Raw genomic sequence first — 24,932 nt, 5'->3', positions numbered from 1 at the left:
AGAGTACAGTAATATTTGTTATATAATAAGAAGGGATGTCCTCGACCAAAGAAATTCCTACTCAACTAACACTCGTACTATTTTGTCAACTCATGGATTAGTTGATTTAATCGACAAACTGAGTTTCTCCACAGAATCTGAATCACACAAAAGCGCGTTTAATCTTGTGTTTACAAGAAATCTCTTCAGATATTTCTTGGAAATAAATCTTTGATTGAACTCTACTAAATAAATCCCAGTTGACTAAGACCAAGATGACCAGGACCAGAAGTTCAGGAGTCGAATTATTTATATTATTTGTTGTTGAAGGTGATGATATACAGTATTTACAAAATAAGACAATGCTATAACTATAAAATACTTTATAGTTCAATAGGTTCGGTCTTTTTATTATTATTACATACTGGCTTCCATTTTTTCCACTGCTGTAACAGCAAAGTCACAGAATTAAAAATAAAAATACCCTTCAGCATACATACAAAATAGTAACACTAACTTGTAGGCTTGTATTTTTTCAGGATGCCGTCCCTTGGACATAAATAATTAGACTTGCTTGTTTAGTTTCACATGTTGTGACCTGTGCACAGTTTCTAGGAAGCCGGTGTGTTTTCGAAGGAAGGTGTGTGTGTGTGTGTATTGCTGTGACGTAAGCAGCAGCTAACTTCAGCTCACTGAGACCCTTGAGTCGACACCATCTCTCTAATTTTAGCTTCCAGTCCCGCAGTAAGCAGTGTCAACACATGACTTTAAGCATGGGTGGTATTACACAACATTGGCTTATGCTTGTCCGCCCCTCAGCCCAGCTCCACCAATAGTACTGCAGAAGAGAAAGGTTGAATTAAGTATCAAAAGATATAGTGCGTCTGACCATTTAAAAAAAATGGTGTACTGGATTTAAAAAACAGAGACTTGGCTGAAGAGGAATTGCGAAGACAGAAGAACTTGGTGTTGTGTTTAAGGTAAAACCTTAGTGTATGTTTTCATGACATTTCCTGTGACGGTTGCAGTAGCTGTAGGCTACTCAATGACCTTCCCCCGCTTGTGTGGATGTTTGTCTACAAGCAGCTTAGCTTTCTCTTTGTCAAGGAAACAAAGAAAATGTTCAGCAATTTATTTTACACGGTAGAATATTCGGAGACTGCTGGAACGCCCGTAAAGGTATGAGTCATCACATTTATATCTCAGTGGAAATAGCAGATCTTTTGGCAGCATCAACTGTTAATTACAGGTTGTGTTCGGAGAAAAGGTGTGTGCAAGGTTGTTGTTGAACATAATTGTCATGGTTACAGGTACTGGAACCCAAAAGCATGACAAACACAGGAGGAGGCAGTTTACTTAATCTTTCAGGCAGGGTCAAATCCAGGTGGTCCGTCAAACAGGGCAACAAATCCAAAAGGGGCAGGCAAAAATCTCAAGTCAGGTGAACAGGCAAGCAGGGTCGTAACAGGCAGAGCAGAACTAGTACAAGGAATTCACTGGAGAGTTTGGCGGTGACACACAAGACAATCTGGCAGAGGATGAGTGGAAGTGAGGGAGCTAAATAGTGAGGGACTAATGCGGGGATGGGCTGCAGGTGAGAAGGGCGTGAGGACCAGGTGAAGGGAATGAGGGACTAACGAGGTGATCAGAGGCAGGTGAGAAGGGCGTGAGAGACAATCAGGTGAGGATGACAGGATCTGGAATGACAGGAGTTAATTAAACGTGTAAGCAGGATGAATTTAGCTAAGAAGGTGGGGAATTTGTGACAATAATGTCATAGTTCTAAAACCATTATCAAACTATTTAAATAAGGGATGGGTAGATTCATGGCGATTGAAAAAACCCACAATAAAAGACTTTACATTTTACTCAAATCCCCATAACTCTTACTCTAGGCTAGATTACTTCTTTACTCCACGGACAATAGCATTATGAGTTCTAAATGATAGGACTGGCTCACTTCACATCTCAGACCACGCCCCTATTACTCTCACATGAACTTTGCAAAGCCCGGTACATTTTTTCGTAATTGGTAAATCTTAACATGATTAAACACTAAACTAAGACTCTGAATATGCTAAATGTTATGCTGCCAAACGTCAACAAACTACACTCTCCTTGTTAGCATGTTTATTTTAGCATTTAGCATCACTTTGCTCATACAGTCTCACAGAGCTGCTTCTATTTCCTTAGATTCCTGTTGAAAATGCTCCTACGGCCAAAATCAACGCAAGTTCAAGAGTGAGATTTGGATTACACCTTGCAGGTCAATCATGGGTCGCTACCTCAGCACCAACTTGTGTTCAAGTTCAGTGAACAAAACAATGAGAACATATTGCAAAGTTAGGTACCTAATGAGCCTCCTTAGAAAGTACCCTCATCTGGCTAATGCAACACTCGGCCTGGACCTCCACAGATATTACCTGCTATCACCTCCTCATCTCTCCAGATTTACAAGAAAAGGTGTATTCAACCATTCAAATGACAGTGCTGCAGGCTCTGCTTCCAACAACTTCCTCCGAGATAATACCAAAGAACTGAATCATCTCCAGGTGGTGCGTTTTTACTCGTCTTCCAATAGGAATACATTCAAACCTGACGCTCCGATTGGGATCCTCGAGGAGGCTGACACTGGTTTACTTTTGAGTTCACTGGGAGGACGTCTTGGTCAATCATTTAAGAGGATGTCCAAACACATCAATATTTATTTCAAGAGAAAGGAGGTTTCCCTCGCTGAAAATGCCATCCTTGTCGTCGCAACTCCAGAATGTCTTGAAAGTTCAAAGAGGCGTTGTCAAAGTCAAACAGCAGCCACAGGGCAAAATATATCAGGTGCAGACACAATGCAGACTGTGAAAAAAGATAACCAGAATACCTCAGGAATGAGTCCTTCAACACAAAGAAACTTTGAACTGCAACTATTTCACATCAGCTCTTTGGCGACAGCATTTGGGGAGAGCTACAATTACATTGCTGGTCACATTAACTCGGCCTTCTCTCCCGATTTGACAAAAGTTCAAATGCAGGAGAATTTGGACACCATGTCTTCCACAAGAAGGAAAAACAGAAAGCTGAAGAAGAGACAAACACAAAACACTTACATCATGAAGTCGAAAGAAGCTGAAACGTCTCCAGTCAAATCAGGTGCCGATCAGCCAACACTGGAAACAAACAATATCTCCAGCAGCTGGGAGGAGGGCTACCTCCATTTTGCCAGACATATCAATTCATACTTTGGTGCCACAGTTACCAAAGAAGTTAATCAAGATCAGATAAGGAAGGAACAACTTTCTGAAGAAAATAGCACTTACAAAAAACACTTTTCAGTACAATCTACCTCACAAACCCAGGGTGCCATATCACAATTGAAGCAAGACAAACCTACCATCCATGGAACAGGAGGCCTTTTTCACAGCAGCTCTAATACCACTAACTTCGGAGAGAACTATTTCCAAACGGCCAGCCACATAAATCAGTATTTTAAAGGTCAAAGTGGATTGGAGGAAGACACTGATGGAAATCTCTTAACAGAGATGGATCCTGGATCTGCTACCTCTGAGAGACTTAAGACTGTGTCCTTCATGGACTGCCTGTACAACCCCACAACTGCCATCCCTGACTTGCTAGGCGCTTATCTGAAACTCGGCCCTTTGACTCAGACCCGTAAGCCTGCTATGACGTCGCCAGAGACAATGCTGGCTAAAAAGGTGAGTTGAGGTTACATGTTCAGTGATCAAGAATGTGAGAAACTGAAAATGTAAAAATAAATTGATTGTTATAGCTTCCCGGTATTTCCCTTATAACACAAGTTGACACGGCCCACTATGCCTCATCTCATTCTTCAGCATTGTTATTCAAAATGTCATAAAAAAAGCAAAGTTTTATGCAAATGTTTATTTCTGGTTGTGTGTTCTCAGCTGGTATTGAGTCAGAGGCAGGCAATGAAAGTGACATCGGGGCTGATCGGCACTCTGTCACAGGCTTTGTCTCCCGAAGCTCTGGCTGCCTGCGTGGAGGCACTCAATGAACACCTCATCCGTTACCCATCATGCAAAGCTTTAATGTGGCAGGTCTGTTGGAAGTAAAACCACAACATGTACAAACGTTTAACTGACTGATTTGACCTCAGCGAATTCTCAAAGAAGTTTTTGTTTCCAGGAAAGAACGGCAGTCACATTGTTGAAAAAGCGACGGACCCACCGAGATAACCAGGTGCTTCAGAGCGCGTTAAGAGAAAGCTTGGCTCAAATCGGCTATGTGGACCCGGTCAAAGGTCGTGGCATAAGAGTACTCTCAATTGACGGTGGTGGCACAAGGTAACAGTGAGAACAAATATTATTGATGAATGATTGCCCTTTACAAATTTAGTGTGCATGAATATGTATTTATTATTTAAATTATCAATTAATTTTTCATTTATTTTCCCGATAATCTATTCATTGTTTTGTCAATAAAATGTAAGAAGATAGTGAAAAGTGGTATCAAGACTTTGTGTTCAATCCAATTGACAGTTCAAAACACAGAGAATGCTCTAGAATATAACAACGCAAAGGAAAGTAGCAAAGAGGCATTTTGAGTTTGAAAAATAACTCAAAGAATTAATCGATTATCAAAATAGTTGTTCATTGATTTTTATGTCTACCAACTAATTGTTTCAGCTTAAATCTGTTAAAGATGGTCTCTTTGTGCTGTGTATATCATTACTTCACTTGATCAATTAACTTTAATATGTTTATTCTACATTTCATTTTCATGATATTCAATTTATTGTATTGTCCCTTTCCAGAGGTGTGGTGCCTTTGCAGGTATTAAAGCTACTGGAAGCTGAAACAGGCAAGAAGATCCATCAGCTGTTTGACTACATCTGTGGCGTGAGCACAGGTGACAAACAACTTCACCGAGAGATACCAACAATATAATGTATGCCTAACTACCTCTCGATGCTTCTGAGTCTGAATCCATCTGTCTTTCTCTGCATGCGTTCATTCTAGGTGCCGTTCTGGCCTTCATGCTGGGTCTTGCTCATTTCTCTATTGAGGAGTGTGCGGACATGTATCGTCGTTTTGGCTCTGAAGTGTTTCGGCAGAACCCGCTGGTCGGCACTGTGAAGATGGGCTGGAGTCACTCTTACTATGACACCGAGACCTGGGAGACAATACTACGGTATTCACAGAATAGATTCTGACACTATAAATGTACTAAGTGTATGTGGTATAAGACAGCTGGTCTGATGGAATTTTATATTTTCATTATGTTTAGAGAAAAGCTAGGAAATAGAGTACTTATCAAAACCGCCGGCGATGAGTTGAGTCCCAAGGTAAGAATTCTGCATTTTAATGCTGAACATTTCCGTTTGCACGTGGTTTTGTAAACATCTCATGGAAGGTATTGTTATTATCTGCTCAGGTTTCAGCAGTCAGCGCTGTGGTAAACTGGGGTACCAGTCCAAAGGCCTTCGTCTTCCGCAACTACAACCACAAACCAGGCTCTCTCAGCCGCTACGCAGGAGGCTCAGCTTTCCAGATGTGGCAGGCAGTGCGAGCATCATCAGCCGCCCCAGGATACTTCCGGGAGTTTCCCTTACAGAGTGACATTCACCAGGTAGGGAACCAAACACATCTTTAAAGCATTGTTTTTAATGCAACTGAGATGAAAAAGGTAAGATATGGGATGAGTTCATATTATAAGGAGATTATTTAGAGATTAGAAAGGAACAAAATACTTGAGCTGTACATTTTTAGATGAATTTCTGTATGTCTTCGTAGGATGGAGGAATCATCTTGAACAATCCCTGTGCCTTGGCTGTTCATGAGAGCCGTCTATTGTGGCCCAACCAGCCCTTCCAGTGTGTGCTGTCCCTGGGCACTGGTCGCTATGACAATGCAAAAAAGGGACCTACCACCTCCACCAGCCTGAGGGCCAAAATCAGCAACCTGATCTGCAGTGCTACTGACACTGAAGGAGTCCACACCCTTTTGGACGAGTTGTTGGCTCCAGATGTGTACTTCCGCTTTAACCCCATGTTAAGTGCTCTGGTGTCCCTGGATGAGAGTCGGCCACAGGCCCTGGACCAGCTACAGAGAGACACTCAGAACTACCTGGAGAGAAACCGGTCCAAAGTGGCAAGACTCTGTTTGGTGCTCGGGGCGGAGCGCTCAGCTGCGAGCAGGACAAAGGACTGGATGAGTGAGAGGGCCTGGGAGATGAAGCAGAGATGGGTGTGAGTACGTACAATATGAGGTATGTGTACGCAGAAATGCATACCCAGAACACACTGATACCCATTGGACTAGGTGGTAATTTTCAGAAACTTTTGCGCCGTGGCTATATGGATAGCAATGTCAATCTGTCAGTTTGCCCACCATATTGGACAGAGTAATTTATATGATCAACTATTGAATTGATTGCCATTCAATTGTGTACAGACATTCATGGTCACAAGTGTCACGAGGTGCGTGGTGAGGCAAAAGCTCAGGCACAAAGGAAAAAGGCCGGTGTGTAGGTACAATGAAACAAATAATACTCTTTTACTGAGAAAAAGTCACGAGGAACTCAAGCTGGAAGGGGAAGTGAAACACAGGATTTAAAAAGGGAATTTACAACAGGAATTAAGGACAGGAATCAACGACAGGACTAAACAACACGTACCAACGACAGGACTAAACAACAACAATCTGATAGTGGACAAAGGAAATAATGGGAGTATATATATAAGGGGGGAAACCACAGGTGTAGGGCATGAGCAATCAGGGAGGCAGAGGAGTGGCTGAGGGCAGGTGAAGCCAATGAGCAATCAAGAGACACTGGGGAGACAGACACAGAACTAACAGGGTGTTACGTCGAGATGAGGCCTCATTGAATTTGGTGATCGCCATTAGCCCAACCAAATCAAACCAATCTAAAATGGATTGCCCTAAAACCTGGTGCAGACATTCATGTCCGTCTCTGAATGAATTGCATTTATGTTGTTGATCTAATGCAATTATCAGGTCAACATTTAGATTTCTTTCAATGCTAATTTCAAAACTAAAAACATTCCTACCAGCCTCTGTTCTGTTTTATGTTTAGTCCTAATTAGATAATTGTATTTTGCTAATTACGAAACTAAGATGGTGAACAATGTGAACATTAAACCTGGCAAACATATGCATGTTATTGTGAGCTGGTACAATATACCAGAGGCACTTGTGTGATATATATGGCGTGTCTACACTTTTTATTCGCATAAATATAAATGAGAGCCAATAGTTTAGTAATGCCTCAAGTCTCTTTGGTTCTGCTTTATATGCTACAGCGATTGTGTGTTGGCCTCTGAATTGTTGAGGGTCTATTTGTGATCCCAGTTGTCTTTGCTCATTGCATTTCTCTGTCATTTGCATCTGTTGTTGTGAAACTTGGACCCTTGCCAAAAATATGTGATGTACAGTTTGCGGCTGAATTGTTCCACCCCCCTTCAGAGAGGGTTGAACAATCACAGAGAAACCTTTCAAGTCAGCATAAGACAATTTATAGATAAAATAGAGTCACGAAGAAGCCAGATAGTTGTTATAATGCAATAAGATGTTTCGGCTGTTATGTCCACTTCCTGTTGTACATGCATCAACAAGCCTCACATATAGCACGTTAATGCACTTTATTTAAATAATGCTTTGTGTAATTTGCACATGTGACATAATAATCTGAATATTAATATTAATGTTGCACTTCTCAGTGTGGTTGAATGTGATATAAGCTATATAATACGTGTATGTGACATCACAGATAAAGTAGTGTATTATTGTGCAAATGAACATTGTTTCATTGTGTCATTTGAATAAATGAATATTTATAAAAACTTTTGTTTTTGTCATTACATGTTTGTTTTGTTCCTGTAATGAACACATACATCTCCCCGATCTTGGCAAATTGTGTCAGACTTTATCAATGAGGGGGAAAAAATCATCCACTCACTCGAATGTGACGGGTTAACCGCTCCCCCTCCTCCCCCCCCCCCCCCACACACACACACCCATGCTTGTGGAAGCTGTGTCCTCCCTCTCCACAATAGACTGACTTTGTTCCGAACAGAAACGCTTTGTGTGAGAGAGTGTGCGTTAGTGCCAGCCAGAGTGAAGATACAAGGTCAGTAACCCACTCCCCATCTAACGCACTGCAAATCAACAGCACACATGAACAAATACCATCTCAAGCTGCAGCGGACTGCTGCTAAATAACAGCTCGATGACACCTAAACCACTAAGTTACTTTATTAAACTATTTATTCTCTCATCGCTGTGGCGATGACGTTGTACTTATGTGAGGATTTCATAATGGATTTATTATTATGGGCCCTCTGGCCCGGTTTTTCAGGCGTGTGACCCAGACTCAGGGCCGCCGTTCTGACGGGCCACATGAGTCCGTGTTATCTTATTTTTTACCTGAGTTAAGGTGGAGTGACAAATAAGACAAATAATAGATGCTGCTGGAAAAGTAGTGTGAAAGAAAGAAGAAAGTAGGAGTCAGCTTTCAATGCAACAAGGAGCAGAGAAAACTATTTAAACTACACTCAAAGGTAGGAGGACCCCGAACAATCACCACTTTTTATATGAGCTTTCGGACATAAAGTTCAAAGAATCGGAGCACATTGAGACACGCTCGCGTATCATATAGTGTCTCGCCATGTGAAGCAGCGCTTTAGTCCTTGCAGCTGTTGTTCAAGACGGCTCTCATGGGAAGTCAAGGTTTTGATGATGTCATAGTCTGACTTGAGAGGTGGGATGGGTCACCAGCTGCATCAGCAGATTTGTATCAGAGTGAACACAAGATGGTTCAGCTTCCACGCCTGTGAGATGACTGGCATTAATCTGCATCACTTTTTATGTGGCATTGTTTTAGTGACTAATGTGATGTGCGTTTGACTTGATGAACTACTCATGCATTTATAATGTCCAGAAATGTACTATAAGTTTCCCTTATGTTGCCCAGCTCACTAAATACCCATTAGTCTTAATATACTTTTTTAATTCAACAGTGTATATAATATACATATACATAACAGCAATGTATTGGTTCGCCGTAACAATTTGGACAGAAGGTCCTCAGACGATGAATCCGACCAACATTGGGAATCCACAGATGCCCGTTACCTCACTATAAAAAGGCAGAGCTCAGGTTTGTGAGACAATTACATTATTACATTACATGTCATTTAGCAGACGCTTTTATTTGGCCAAAAGCGACACAATAATCACATTTCACCTAACAAACAACAAACTAACAACAACAAGAATAGTAACAACTCAACATAGTCGAGACTACAAAAAAAAAAAGTAAGTAAGTGCTATCTAAGTGCCACTGAATAATAATAACAATAATGTGATGATAGCACAGTGGTGATGACTCATCACAGCTCAGTGTCCTGGAGTCTCTTTTCTGGCCTTTTCTTATGTGGCCCCTGATGCAGTGACGTCAAAGTGCAAATGAAAGGTGCTCCGAGGCTGAAAAGGCGACTTGTGCGGTCGAACGTTCCCCCCCACATGCCATCTGCTTTTACCCGAGCCCTGTGCACACGTGCCAAAGGAAACCCGCGAGAGCATAGAGACCTTCTTGTCGCCACTGAGCTGGCTCTGTCCGTCCCTCTGCCTCTTCACTGTGCAGTCTGGTGCATGGCACTGATCATTGCTCACTGCCAGGCCTGCTTTAGTCCAATGTATGGGTTGGGGCATTCTGACACACCACTTCTGCTTTCTTTTCTGTGTGAGGCACGTCAGGTTGTGTTTCGCTTGTGAGGAGGGTATCAGGGCCTGAGGATGCAGGCTGTGGGAGTCCTCACGGTCTACGTCACAAGTGGCCTGATACTCTTTCCGAATATGAATGAAGATATATCAAATTCTTAACGATGAGGAATATGTTTCTTCAAACATTACAATTTTAAGATGGCTTCATTTGTAGACTTCCAGATGCAAATCTTCAAGACAAGTTTATTTTGTTTCTGTAGGTAGAGCCACCTCATTGTATCCCCCCTCGTTCCTCAGCACCAAGCTATTGTTTGGCCCAGTCAGTGCCGGTTTGTTTATGCAGTCCTGTGCGGATGCCTAAAAGCCTACACAGATCAGGACTCTGTGGACAGCATTGAGATGTCTTTTGTTTTACATAAATACAGCTTCTCTCCTTCTCATTTTGGCACTTTTTCTAGAAAAGAAAACTGCTGTATCTCCACTGTAGGATTTTCTCAGCTGAGCTTTCCTTCTCTGGGGATATCCCACAAAATGGGAAAATCTGAAAATCTGAAACTACAGATGGTGTAAGAAGTGAGTTAAACATAACTGGTTTCATATAGCAGAAGGTAAACAGGAGAAAGTACTAGTTATTCTTAATGAGGAACATGTGAACGCCGATTTCCATCCTTTGTCAGAGCTATTGCGCAGGAGTCACGTGACTTGTCATCTGACACATGTACAATTCATATGAGAGAAACAAACATTGCTCTTGTTTCCCAAGTTCTCTCCAGTCAACAATAAAGCCCACATTTTGATGTAATCAAAACCAACAAGAATGCGAAAGCTTGTTGCTTTGAGAAATAATAACCGGGCTCAAGTGGCCCTGCCTGTTTTCAGTCCAAATCTTATAAAAAATGCCCCCAACTACTGGTGTAATAAATCAAAACATGTATTAAATTTTTTCTTCGAGAATATCCGTTTGTTTATTGTGTGAACAGACTTTGAGACTGTGTTTGATTGAGATGGATTGTTCAGAATCGTGAGAGACGTTTGTGGGCGAGGAGTAGGTGGTGTGTGACGCTCATTCGTTATTCATGAGATGGGTGGGCAGAGTGTAAGTGGCAGTGACGGACAGAAACTTTATTACTGAAGTGTATCAACTCTTCTAGGGTTCTTGACCTGGTCATTGAAGGACAGAGGCTTTAATTGGTATACTGGCCAAACAAGAAGAGTTTTGTTGAGACAAATCGTTGGAATTATTGATGCGTTGGGGAAGCCGAAGCGATGGGGCGGATAGAGCGCTGATTTGACTTTATATGAGAGCGGTAGGTACTGACACATTTTTGTTCTGGTCATACTAACAGGACTTGTGGTTCAATGCATATTAACAGCAATAATGTGGTGAAAAGAATGGAAAAGACATCTAATTTAACCCTTTACTACTATTGAGTCATCGGACATTCAGGCAGTTCATTACGGTGTAATCACCTCTTCTTATATTGTGTGATAAACTACAGTACAAAGTAAATGTGATACAGCAGTGTGATCAAAGTAGTGGAGATGTTAGTGGTTGGAATAATTAAGTACAATGTTGAGGTATTTGATGCCACTAATGCTTTTACCCCATTACATTTCAGAGGGACCTCTTTTCCTTTTGACTCCACAGCGTTTTTACTTTTCATATTATTTGTATTATATTTAAAACATTCGGGAAAGCTCCAATAAAAAGAAATTCACATCGAACCGGTTCACCAAAGAGGGATTATACCGTCTAAACTTTAACATTTGATTAAATATCTGAATATATATTGACTATAAATATTTTACATTTAAAGAGTTATTCAATGATGCAATATCCAACAAGAATATTGATTTAATACGAATAAATATCCAAAATAAATAGCAATTTATGAAGCAGAACTTTCTTTTCTTCCTTTCTCTCCAATTTATCAACTCAGAACCCCTCATATTAATTGTGTGACCCTTTGGCAGCCGCCTGACCCCTAGGTTGAGAACCACTGGATTAAACTACCGAACTACAACTAGTTCCACCTCCATGTACAACAACAACAACAACAACAACCAGTAAACAGCTGCCTGAACATTAGTGCATGAGTTATAATAATCAAATTGTAACTGATGTATAATAAAACAACATTAACATCCATGGAGATTCATTAATTAAATCTGTTATAAGAGTTTTATTTACAGTCCTTTGTGCTGTTTTTAATCTGCATGACATGACTGTGCTGTACACTGGATATTCTTTATTTTTCTTACTCCAATTTGAGAAACAGGAGAACTGCTTGGTTCCATGAGATGGGGATACTGGTGGAACCAGCGCTGCTCCTTATTTTATGGCAGAGCGTTTGGGCTTTGGACATCCCTCTGGAAAGTAAGTCGGTAATTTAACGTGCATGATATGTGTATGAGTTAAGATATACGTCTCTAATAAACCAAATTGATTCTCTGCCTGCAGTCAGGCAGCCCCCGGTCATCATAAAGCAGTCGATGAAAGATCATATTGTTGACCCCAAAGACACCATGGTCATCGAGTGTGAAGCCAGAGGAAACCCTCATCCCATGTAAGAGCTGATGTAGACCGCGGAAGAGTTTTGTTTACTCCCGTATAATTATCTGCAAACCACCCCTCAAGTTTTTTTTTAATGTCTCTTTGCTTTTTGCTCAATAATGAAGTTTCTCATGGAGACGTAACGGGAAGTATTTCAACGTGGCCCGTGACTCTCAAGCGTCGATGCGAAGGCGTTCAGGGACTCTGGACATCTACGCCTGGAACAATCCAGAACAGTACGAGGCAGAGTATCAGTGCATTGCCTCCAATATGTATGGATCTGCATATTCCAACAAGATCAGACTACGGCTATACAGTAAGGAGAGCTCGACATCCAACTAGTTATTTGTGGCCACTGACCGGTGATGGTACATGACCTCATTGTGTGTGACACAAATTGACATCACTTTGGAATGAAATGAGAAAATGAGAGCACACTTTTTCTATTAAACACTCGAGATCTATGGGACAGCATCCTTTTCAAATTTTAGACATTGAAAGCATAAATGTAAACTTATGTGATTTTTGATATTTTACACACTTTAATTTGACTTTCTTGAAGAGTTGCATTACTCGTTACTGTTTCGTGAATATATATTTTTTAATGCGAGTAGAATTATACCAAAAAAACAACAAGAGAAATACCTTCAAAAACAAAGAATAAGTCAGGCTATATTCTGTATTCTGGTATTGGTCGGCCCAAACTAACAATGTGTTAATTTTCTGTCTAGCAACAAAGTAAAAGACTTGTTGAAGACACAAAGTCACATATATATATATATATACCTTTTCTTTATGTAAACAGCTGCATAGTGATGTTTTGTGTTGTTGTTGCAAACATTACTCAAACAGAAGTATACATTGTATTTGATAGGAACTATTTTCAGCAGAACCGAAGCATAAAGCCAGTTTAGGTGGGATTAGCTCAAATCAAAGTAAAGTGAGGCTTATTGATGTCTTTTTCAACAATGGAGCTCTCTGGCAAAGGACACAAATTAACTGTACCCAGCATACTAGATGCATGAAACAATGCATGATGGTAGGATGACTTCATTGCCTGTTTTGATCTGTTCACGAGATTCAAGTCCTACAAGATAATATAATCATTTGATGAGCTCAGTTATTAGTACGTTGCTGTTCAGATGTGTGATGTGTGCTGTTGGGAGAATAACAAAACAACAACTGTGCTGCTCAATGGATCATTTCAAAACTGTGTTTGTGAAGGACCTCCTGTTTGGCCGAGGGAGATTCTGGAGCCTGTGGTGGTCAGCGCTGGCTTGCCTCTGGTCCTGTCCTGTGACCCGCCACGAGGCCCGCCGACACCTGAAACCTACTGGATGTCCAGCTGTAAGAGTCTCTAAATGTTTGAATCAATCAGGCTCAACAAGGAGTCCTTGTAAAGATCCGCCGATCGAACGAGCGTTCACGAATTATAGAAATATTCTATTTGTGACACCATCTCAGGCTCATATGCGAGGCCTTTCAACTGGCCCATTCAGACCGCTTTCCCCACCATGCAGCCGGTGTGGCCGGACCGCAGGGTGTCTATGGGAGTGAACGGAGATCTGTATTTCTCTAACATCCTGTTCAACGACTCTGCTGCTGATTACTGCTGTAACGCCCGCTTCCCCAACAAGAATGTCATCCAGCAGAAGATGCCTGTGGTCGTTAAAGTGCTGACAAGTGAGTATATGACCGCTGTTCACAGGGTCCCCTTGTTTTTGGGTTCACAAAATATTGCTTTTTAGTTGTAACCTGCAGTGGTGGAAAGTAACTCATTACATTTTCTCAAGTACTGTACTTAAATTCACTTTTTAGGTACTTTATAATTCTACTCTCAAGCTATCCAGGAGTAGTGACAAATAAGACTCATCTTTACCTGTTGCAACATTACAGTAATGTTCACATTAATGCATCATAAAGTACAATTTCAATATCATAATATACAGTACATTGTGCTGAAATGGGCCAATCTGCGAAATTAGAAAGTTTTATGTTTTAATGCAGGATCTTTATATGTAACATTATTTATACACTGCAGTATTGCTACCTTAACTTAGATAACTCTTACTTAATGTTTGGTCACCTGAAAGCTGCATGTGTAACCTTCAGATATGGGCCGACCCTAAAAGCAAAGCAAATGTATGAATGCAAAGGATGTAAAGAAAACTACAAATACGGTTTAGATTCAGAAATCTGAGGCGGGAAGTTTGGTCTGATTCATGGCAGGGCTCTTTGGCCTGTGGTGGGTCAGGTGACATGCTCTATTCTTACCCAGTAATTGCAAAAGACCAATGAAATAAAAAAAACAAATCAGATTCACTCCATGCTAAATAATTTCTTATTTTATTTTATTCATTTATTTTCTTATGTAAAATGTGTCCAAAACAGATTTTATAATATTTATGTCAATGTGCTGCTTTTCCTGTCCATCTTTATACAAAAAATAATTTGGGAACTGATTTATTCTTTTTATTTATTCATTTATAAACTAACACTGTTCTGTTCTACTATGACACGTTGACTCTTTTTCCCATTAACTCGTTTTTTTAATGATTATTATGCCCATAAACTGGTCCATTTGGTTTTACGTTAGACTGTACCCTCAAGAAGAGTCCTTGTTTGCTCAAACACAATGCACTTATTGTGGAGAGAGTGTGCACGGCATCAGCTGTCCTCTTATTTTAGTTCGCCTGTTTCATGGTGAGACAGGGTCAGGGTTGTGAATGCGTGTGACCGACGTATTCTGGTTTGTTTTGGGATGTTTCCTCTGCAGCTCGCACGGTGGCCGAGGCCGCCCCAACCTGGCTGTCTCCCACAGGCTCATCCAGCTCCATACTCGTCCTGCAAGGGGAAGAACTTCTCCTGGAGTGTATCAGTGCAGGAGTGTAAGTGTCAACTTAAAATCACTTCATATTCTGTAGCTGATAGAATATCAATGTTACAGTTTCAAAAAGCCACCGTGTCTATATTTCCTCTTTGGTGTAATCTTTACTTTGATTTCATGAAAGTGGTCCTGTGTAAAGCCTTGTTTATCATCATCAAGGCCGACTCCCAGTATCACATGGACCAAGAATGGCGACCGCCTGGTGGTATCGCCTCGCATGAAAGTAAAGAACTTCAACAAGATGATTCAAATCCCAAAAGCATCTTTTGAGGATGCAGGAGAATATACTTGCACCGCTACCAATAAAATTGGATACATTCAGCACACAATAACCGTCAGGGTCAAAGGTGAGGGTCTCTCTCAGAAAAGAAAGTGTTGTTTCCTACTTCACAATCGTGTTGAAACAACTAAATTCCTTGTATTTGACAGCGGCCCCCTTCTGGCTGGAGAAACCCACGGATCTGGTCTTAGCCCCGGAGGAAAATGGACGCCTGTTGTGTCAATCTGATGGGGCTCCGCGTCCCACAGTCAGCTGGTTCATCAACGGGGAACCGATTGAAAGTATGATTTTGGAGTTTATGCCGACTGGCTGTAAAAGTGAATGTAAATAAACTGTCGTCTGTGTTTTTCTTCCAGCTGCTACACCTCAGCCTAACAGACAGGTGTCAGGAGACACGCTGACTTTACGCAGTGTGACCGTTGAAAACACTGCAGTCTATCAGTGCAATGTTTCCAATCAATTTGGGTACTTGATGGCCAATGCTTTTGTCAACGTGCTGCGTAAGTAACCACTTAACCATCATCCATTTACAGTGTAAAATTTGTTTTTTGCTTTTTTTTGCTCTGAGATAAAACAATATTATTATTCAGAATAATAATATATGACAATATAGAATATAATAAAATAAAAGATAATATGAAATGATATAAGATAATAAAAGCTGCTAAAGAAATTAAGCAGGATGTGATGGAAATGTTTTGAAATTGAGTTTTAAATTAAATAGTGAGAATCATGTACTGTATATGTATTTTAATATATATATTTTTTACTACTGCTTTGGGAAGGAATGTACTAAATATTGACAAGGGGATGTGCAAACATTCACAGTATAAAGTATAATTATGAATAATATTCATTTTAAATTCTCAATTTTTCTGTAGATGCAACGCCACGTATTATTGGGCCCAAGAATGAGCTCATCAAGGTGATAGAGGGCAGTCGTACCCTCCTTGACTGCCGCTACTTTGGTTCTCCAGTACCTGAATTGCGATGGTGAGAAGACGCTGGAAGGCATTTTAATGCAAAGAGTGTGTTCAGACATCAGCTCACAGTTGTTGTGTGTGTGTGCGTTTATGGGTCTGCTCAAACAGGTCTAAATATGGACAGGGTACTCTTGAAGGCAATCGTTTTAAGACTCAAGGTAACGGGACTCTGGAGATCCAAAACATACGGATAGAGGACCAGGGAACTTACGTTTGTGTAGTCAGCAACATCGCAGGAAGAGATGAGAGTCAAGTCAGATTAGAGGTTAAAGGTGAGGGTCCCACAGTTTTATACAAAACACATTTTACTTTTAATTCTTTGATTGTGGGCTCCATCATGTGCTTTTTTTGCATTCACTCTTCTCAGAGCCCACTTTAATTGTCACAAGACCACAGAGTATGAAGGTCATCCGTGGGAGTGATGTGCGCTTTGAGTGTGGTGTGAAAGCAGATGTAACGACTCCTGTCACAACCACCTGGATGAAAGGCAAAAAGCACGTCACTCTCGGCTGGAGGTACGTCATTCATGAACGAGTTCGCTAGAGATATCATTATTTAAAATTTTTATTTTTCGCGTGAACCAGTTAGTTCTTTTACTTTATCCTCAGGATTTCTCTGGATGAATCAAATCTGGTCATCACTAATGTAAACGGGGGTGATGAGGGAAATTACACCTGTGTGATCAAGAGTGAGCTGGACCAGAAGTATGCCTCAGCACGCCTAATGGTGATGGGTGAGTATGACACTTTTAAAACGCATCACATTTAATCAAGCATACGACATGTTTGACTTTTTAATACTTTATGCATGTTTGTGTTTAGACCGTCCAGATCCTCCCTCCAAGTTGGAGTTGTCCGATCCATATGAACGTAGTGTCAGACTCAGCTGGGTGGCTGGAGACAGCAACCACAACCCTATAACAGGTAAGAGCTGTTCAAACGAATAAACCTACGGAAATAAAAAACGTGTCGTAACGTCTCGTTCATAGGAAATTCGTGGCGTATTAATCATACATTTTCAGCGATATTTCTCAATGTATTGCTGTGTTACAGAGTACTTGGTGCAGTATGATGATGATGACTGGTTGCCTGGTAAGTGGAGAAACCTTTCAACGTATCCAGGGAACCTCAACTCTGTCATCCTGCATCTCACGCCTTTCACCTACTACGAGTTTCGGGTAATCGCTATCAATGAAATCGGAATGAGTCGCCCGAGTCGTCCATCCACGCGCTTCCAGAGCAGCGGTGCTCGTGAGTTTGATCTTCCTTTAATGGACACTTTCAGACACATATTTTAAGACGATTGTGTGGCACATTTTCAATGAACAGTTGGATTTACTTTGGGGGAAATACACCAATTTGTTTTCTAGCAAAGAGTTAGATGAGAAGATCGATACACATACACATACTTGTGCTATGGTATGCTGACCTCTCCTGGCCTAGAGCTTATATACATAGTGGTATCAATCTTTATCTTACTCGCAAGAAATGTAATCAGGGTGTTTCTCGTAGTGCTGAACTCTTCCTTTAAAGCTAATGATCTTACCACTGCATTGGTTCTCTTGACAGCCCCAGATATTATCCCAAAGAACTTAAAGGGTGTGGGTACATGGAGGAATAACATGGAGATCAGCTGGGAGGTAAAGAACACTATTTATCTTGCCTGTTGACTATATTTTAATTCTATCACAATGAAATCAGACTATGCTGGTCCCTGTTAACCATGTTTCAGCCTCTGACCTACAGAGAGTGGAACGGACCCCACCTGAAGTATCTGGTGTGGTGGAAAAGGAGAGATTCCCGAGAGGAGTGGAAGAATGCAACCACTAAATGGCTGAGATACTACATCTACGATGCAGATACCTTCACTCCGTATGACTTAAAAGTCCAGGCTGTCAATGACTTTGGGCTGGGTCCAGAGTCTCCTGTTGTCATTGGTTACTCTGGGGAGGACCGTAAGTGCCTAAATACTCCGTATTATATAGATGAGTACCAAAGGCAGAAAAACCTAACTTCTTTTGTGCCGATTCCCCCCAAAAAAATTCTGTGCTGATTTTAACCCAATTAAAAGCAAAGTCATCATCAAATGTTAGCCAATGGGTTCTGAGATTGCATTTCAGACAATGTTTTCTGCCTTTTTTGCTCTCCATATGGACTGTTGAGAGATAAATATAGATCATACAAACCCTATTCATGTACATCTCTTCATATTTAGATGAACATTTACTTCAAGTATGCCAGACTCAGGTTTAGATGTTAAGTGATCTATTTGGCAATTTGGTTGAGATCTGGTGACTGCGAAGGAAAACGCATTATAATTCTTTACATCATTTTGTAATACACATCAAACCAGTCAATGACCAGTTCTAACTTCTATGGAACCTCCATTGTTATGATTCTCCACACATATTTTACTCCATTCTTAATCCTAATCTACAGGGAATCATGAATGTTTTCAGACGAATAAACCACTCTCACCTCTTATTCTTTCTAGATTTGTTGTTTTTTCTTCTTATTTTCTTACATCTAGGGGCCACATTTTCCAATGACCTCCCTTTGTGTTAATTGATGACCGAAGTCAAAGCCATCTCTGTTTTCCTCAGGTCCCTTAACCGCACCAATGAACCTGAGAGTGTCCGACATCGAGAGCACTCAGGTGACTTTGCACTGGGATTCAGTCACACGCGGCTCAATGATGGGCGATCTGAAAGAATACAAGGTGCGTCTACAGGGCATTTCTTTGTAGCAGCAGCAAGCAAAGTTAGAGTAAAAATAAAACTATTTGGTATGGAAAATGCTCAATATATACAAAACAATAAAATAGCAGAGCATATGATAAATGTAAAGAAATTTTATAACAATGAAAATGAAAAAAAATGAAAAGTATATACAGTGTATATAAGTGTGTATATAAGTGTGTATATAAAGTATATACAGTTAAAGTGGTGCTAAGGTTTTTGATATTAATTAAATTGAAGGAGAATCAGAACAGAGGTGATTCATTATAAACAATTTCTTTCAAATCCATACAAATACAACTGAAAGTAAAAAAACTTTATTTATTTTTCTTAAAGATAAGTTGGGGAAAAACTAAGTAAGAGATCACAACAAGTGACTGAAGGAAAGGTTAGATAGAAAAGTAACATGTCCAAATCAAGAGAAAACAGGATATGATTGACCTTATATTGTTGTAAGGTCATTTATTTTAATTTGTACCTAATCAATTGTTTCACTCACTACCATTTGTCTTCATTATAAATAAATAAAAATATTGCCCATATGTTGAACGCTATCATTTAAAATATTGAATTGATACTTTGTGGAATATTAAAGTTGATTATTTATTATTTCTTTGTATTTGACGTATAAGAAAGATACACCTAGTTGGACCGGTCATCGATCTGCCTCCCCTGGTTTTGTAGAGCCAACCCAATCCTCTAGGAAAGCCTTTTTGTTTCTTTTTCTTATTCTACGTTTATTATTCTATAAAGCCTGTGACTTTAATATAGAGATGTTGATATAACTGAATAAAACTCAATGAAAATATTTTCTTGCAATACAGCGCTTTCAGCATAACCAAAATGCTTCTCATCTCTCAGGCCTACTATTGGAGGGACAGCAGCCAGCTGAGGTGGCTGTGGGTCAATAGAGGGATGAAGTCGAAAGCGTTTTCAAACAACGATCCAGAGCCCTCTGGGGTCCTCACCGGACTCATCCCCTATAGCAACTACAAGTTGTATTTAGTCGTGGCAAACAATCGTTATGAAGGTCCGGCGGGAAATAATATCCACTTCTCAACGCCTGAGGGAGGTAAGAAAAAGTCACAAATTGATCAACCGGGGAACAAGAGAACAACGCTCACGTGTGTCGTCTCCTGCTGTGTTTTTGTCTTTAGTACCATCTGTTCCCAGATCTTTCAGGATCCAACAGCGACATCTAGACAGTATTTATGTCGACTGGGACATTCCAGCTGAACCCAACGGTGTCATTATTGGATATTCCCTCAAGTACCAGACAGGTACCCAAAACCCAACATCTGTCACTAGGCGAAACAGCAAGGCTTTAATGATAGAAAAGAAAAAGGCACATTTTTCTAATTCAACAATTCCACATGCCACTAAAGTCCACATCCCTACAGCACATAATATCACACTTAACTATGCACATAAAAACCAAAATGCCACTGAAGTATATTCTTGAGAGGGTAATGAACACCTGTGTAGGCGCTCTCTGAGCAGGGAAGCTCCTCAACAGCTCAGTTGCGTGCACTTTACCGGCATCAAGGGTGCTCCTAACACACTGGAATATCCACTCTCTCCACAGTGAACGCCACCAGGGAAGAGGAGTCTCGAGTTGAGGAGTTCACTCCAAACGTAACAAGTTTCTCGCTCCGGCGGTTCGACCGCTACACTCGTTACAGATTCTCCGTGGCGGCACAGACTCGGATCGGGATAGGGGAGTGGCATACGGAAGAGTCGCAGCACTACACCACTGAAAGTACTTTACTGCGTGCAACGCATCTAGTCATCTTCCAAATAAACGCATTGAATTTCTGAGTGGATGCTGACTTTGATGTGTGTCCTAACGCTGCGTGTGTGTGTGTTTCAGCATATGCTCAGGACCAGGTGGACATCTCCACTCAGGGCTGGTTCATCGGGATGATGTGTGCAGTGGCTCTCATCGTGCTCATCCTACTCATCGTCTGCTTCATCAAGAGGAGCCGAGGGGGGAAATACCCAGGTACATTGGTGACTCCTCTTATTACGCAACGCCCAATAGCACCACACTGTGTATTCAGTGTAGCTTTTTCTAATTTCAGTACGGGAAAAAAAAGATATTTCATTGGAGCCAGTGGATGACAATGATCAGGAGGGATCATTCGACTACAGGTAAGCAAGACATTGGACTGAAAAAGATACCGACTGCAACAATGCACTAAAGAACATTTAGATTTGGTCTGTACTGTCTTATCTACCCAACTTTTCCTCATTCCAAGATGTGCAACAACATGTACTATTATTTTTACAATAGTGTGGTAATAATACCCATCCCAAAATATATATTTTTGTTTTCCATAACACTGTACAGGACTATTCTAATTACCAGCAGTAGCTCTGTATTTACACCCTTTGCTCTGTAGCTGTGCATTATCTTTATGATTGGTGACTCAAAGCTGCCCTTTGGAATAATTTAGACAAATCTTATGTTGTAAAAGTTATGAAATACAATACAAACAATGTTAATATTACTTTTCCTCACCATGAAATACATAATCTATTAATAATAACACAACCCTGATAGCATTGCCACACGTTTAAATGATGAAACTATTACACTACTCACCACAATGCACTGATGTGCGAATTTCTCTTAACTGCATTAATTGCCATCACTTGGTCCTTTATATTGTTAATATTTGTAATATTTGAAATTGTGCATTGTTTGTATCCACGTTATGCAGCTAGCAGTCTTCCTCACTGCCTTTCTGGTGCGTTGCTTTGTGAATTGCTTGTGCACAATACAAACAAAATGGCGACCTTCTTAAAACATGAGCTTCATAGCCCTGCTACTTGTCAAAAACTGGGCAGGGTATTTCATATCAATTAAATGTGTCCATGAGCTGCACAAGTGCAAATCAAATCTGATTAAAGTATGTATCGCCTTCTTTATGATAACTCGTTGATCACACTTGAATTATTTTCTGTTTTCATTTAATCTACCTTTTCTATCCAAACCTTTATTCTCCCGAGACCTCAACCTGTTCTTTTCCCCCTGAACCACTCAAGGTCTCTTGAAAGGTATGAAAAGACTAAATATTGACACATTGACACTATTGACATTTAAACTTTACAACCCTGCATGGGTTGTTATTTATTTATTTCTACAGTATGTAACTTGTTTGGAGCTATGAATAGCATATTCATAACATAATATTGGAACTGTAACAAACATAATGTGATGTGTATGAATGGATGATGAGTGAAATGAGATAAAATGATCTAACCCGTCATACAAATGATGAACTCATTCTTCATATTCTAGGATAGCACGTATCTCCACTCTGCCTTACCCCCGGCGGTAAGTACATGAACATCTTAAATGTATTGATACATCAGGTTTAGTTGGACCCTTTATCCTTTTCTGTCATCTAGTGCGGACATTACGCACCACGACTGTATTTGTTGTGCACTATTTCGCAGAGAGGAGGAAAGGGGGCTTCAAAGAGGCCAGCTGCACATGGATACAATGATGAAGCGATCAGCGAGCGACGACAGTCTGGTGGACTACGGGGAAGGAGGAGAGATACCGTTCAACGAGGACGGCTCGTTCATCGGCCAGTACACAGGAACCAGGAGAGACGTCAGGGAGATGGACTTTGGTGCAAGTCTGCAGATTCACTCTCCCATGAAAACCATCTACTCCCTGGCGTAAACATTCAAACTGTCTCCCTATTTGTCGCGTGACTTCACCGTGCTTGTACTCTCACTTTGAATTAAGAACTGACGGTGCTTGTGGTTTGTTTGCAGAAGGGAACAGCTGGAGCCTGAGGCGCTGTAACCCTTTGTGTCTTCATGTATGCAGATGATGCAACGTTCACGCATTTAACGACGAAAATGGCTAAATAGTTGGGATAGTACTAGAGATGAGATGCTTGTTCATCTGATGAAAAGCAAGCTTTACCTTTTGTGTTTTGTATTGCATTTCCTGTAAATAAAAATGTGTTTGTGCTCATGCATGAGTACAAGTGCAGTTATCCTGTCCAAGGAGAGACATGGCTGCACATCAGAGGAGACAGAATGAATACGTTTATCATGTTGATAAAAGCAGTTGCAAGGACCAACTTTACTTCTGTTTTTACATATTCTTCTTTCAGCTAATTTCAATAATGAGATGTGGTTTTTTTATGTGTTGGCTGTTTAAAATAAGGTCTGCATACTTTCACGATCAAGGGAGGCAAAATGTTCTCCCTGAACTTAGTGTACTCTTTGTTATATCGACTAGTTTTTATGGTTCAATGTGAGAGTATAAAAGTCTTATTGATTATAGCTGAAGGATTATAAAGTATCTCCAAGGACTAATGATTTATCAGCACGGTCAGTTTGCCAATTGTGCTTTGCTAGGAAGCAAGAGGTCAAACCATTTAGGGAATCATAAAGCTGCAAAAAATAAGCTGTAAAATGAGAAGGATGTTTCTCTTTGAACTTGCCGTAACTGTATTTCCCATTTCCCTTCACCATGGAGAAGGGTAGAAATCATTAATCTTGATGTAACAGCTTTAGTTCATTTGACCTCTAACATTATATTGTGTATTACCACAGTTATGTCCTTAATGTATATAAAGTGGTCATGTGTATTCATAGCATGTTTGTTGTGATTATAAATGTTGAATTCAGGTGCTCTGTTCCTGAATTTTAAAAGGGGTGAGTTATTATTCCTTGAGTATAATTGGGTTTGAACCCTTTGCAGATATCTTAGTTTCCATCCTCAGCACACATTGTCCAATGTGTTTCAATCAAAAAAACACCTGTGAGTGTAGGATTACTTTCATTTCTGCACGCTTCTTATGAAGCAAATCCAGTAGAAAGACTAGAAACAGGGAAACACACATGTTATCTGTTAAAGCTAACAGAACTGACCTAAGAGTACATTAAGTTACGTTAAGTTAGCTGACTGTAGCTTCATATTTACCAAATGAACAACAGTGGATTTAAACTTCTTACCTTATAATCTCTTTCTCACAAGAAAGTGAATAAGCTTATAACCCTAAGTGTCCCTTTAACTGATGCGGCATCACTTGGTCTTTCAAACAGCTTAAAGCAAAAATGGAAAGTATATTTCTATCTTGTTGAACTCTGGCCTTTTGGCTGGCATTTAAGATAACTATCACATCATCAAAGGATCATACAACGTATTGGGAAAGGACATCTTATCTACAACCTTCTCCTCCCTTCAACATTTATCAGGCCTCAGATATGATACTGTAATCCCCGATATTAAGATTTTATTATGGCACCCCTCTGATTATAGAATAAAGCCTCATGAGTCATGACTGTGTGACACAATTCAGGACTACAAAAGAGATGACTTTACACAGATTTGAAATATTGCAGTCAATATGTGGTTGAAGTGTCGACTTGTATCTTTAATTAATTCAATGGATAAAACAAAACTATCACATTAACCGTTTAGGAATTACAATAATGTTTACACATTCCTCTCCATTTTCAGAAAATGAAAAGTAATAGAACAATTGCCTTACAAATGGTTTGATGGGCAGGTGTGGCCTATTCCCTCATTATTTTATGACAATTTAAGACGATAAAAAGGTCTGGAAAAGATTCAAAATGTTAAATTTGATATAAGTAGCAGGATGAGTTTAAGTCAAAGAATACAGAAGATTTACAACAAGGTGCAAACCACTGGTAACGCTGAAGAACAGGAAGGCCAGATTAAACTTTGCCAGAAAACATATGAATTAGCCTGATCAGTTTTGGATGAAGGTTCTCTGGAAAATGAAACCGAGATTAACTTGT

At 40.3% G+C, this 24,932-nt stretch overlaps 2 protein-coding genes across 2 annotated transcripts; both read left to right on the top strand.

Annotated features, from left to right (window-relative positions):
• The first annotated feature begins 789 nt into the window (after positions 1–789).
• LOC130199517 (calcium-independent phospholipase A2-gamma-like) lies at positions 790–7,818 on the top strand. Its single transcript, XM_056423072.1, has 9 exons — positions 790–959; positions 2,173–3,686; positions 3,897–4,049; positions 4,138–4,295; positions 4,766–4,860; positions 4,971–5,142; positions 5,239–5,296; positions 5,386–5,580; positions 5,745–7,818. The coding sequence occupies exons 2-9, from the start codon at positions 2,253–2,255 to the stop codon at positions 6,201–6,203; spliced, it is 2,724 nt and encodes a 907-aa protein (XP_056279047.1). The 5' UTR covers positions 790–959; positions 2,173–2,252; the 3' UTR covers positions 6,204–7,818.
• Positions 7,819–11,996: 4,178 nt separating this feature from the next.
• Positions 11,997–23,819, top strand: nfascb (neurofascin homolog (chicken) b). Its single transcript, XM_056422888.1, has 26 exons — positions 11,997–12,072; positions 12,157–12,262; positions 12,375–12,565; positions 13,474–13,596; positions 13,714–13,932; positions 15,026–15,137; positions 15,296–15,483; positions 15,566–15,697; positions 15,773–15,916; positions 16,298–16,409; positions 16,508–16,671; positions 16,767–16,914; positions 17,008–17,132; positions 17,221–17,322; positions 17,452–17,649; positions 17,968–18,038; positions 18,131–18,353; positions 19,002–19,117; positions 19,998–20,208; positions 20,294–20,416; positions 20,722–20,895; positions 21,007–21,138; positions 21,218–21,287; positions 22,185–22,196; positions 22,441–22,476; positions 22,599–23,819. The coding sequence occupies exons 1-26, from the start codon at positions 11,997–11,999 to the stop codon at positions 22,828–22,830; spliced, it is 3,540 nt and encodes a 1,179-aa protein (XP_056278863.1). The 3' UTR covers positions 22,831–23,819.
• The last annotated feature ends 1,113 nt before the right edge of the window (positions 23,820–24,932 follow it).

The sequence above is a fragment of the Pseudoliparis swirei genome, chromosome 9, assembly GCF_029220125.1.
Source record: "Pseudoliparis swirei isolate HS2019 ecotype Mariana Trench chromosome 9, NWPU_hadal_v1, whole genome shotgun sequence".
NCBI classification, from domain to species: domain Eukaryota; kingdom Metazoa; phylum Chordata; class Actinopteri; order Perciformes; family Liparidae; genus Pseudoliparis; species Pseudoliparis swirei.
The sequence above is the reverse complement of the archived record's forward strand: the minus strand, read 5'-3'. Positions and strand labels throughout refer to the sequence as shown.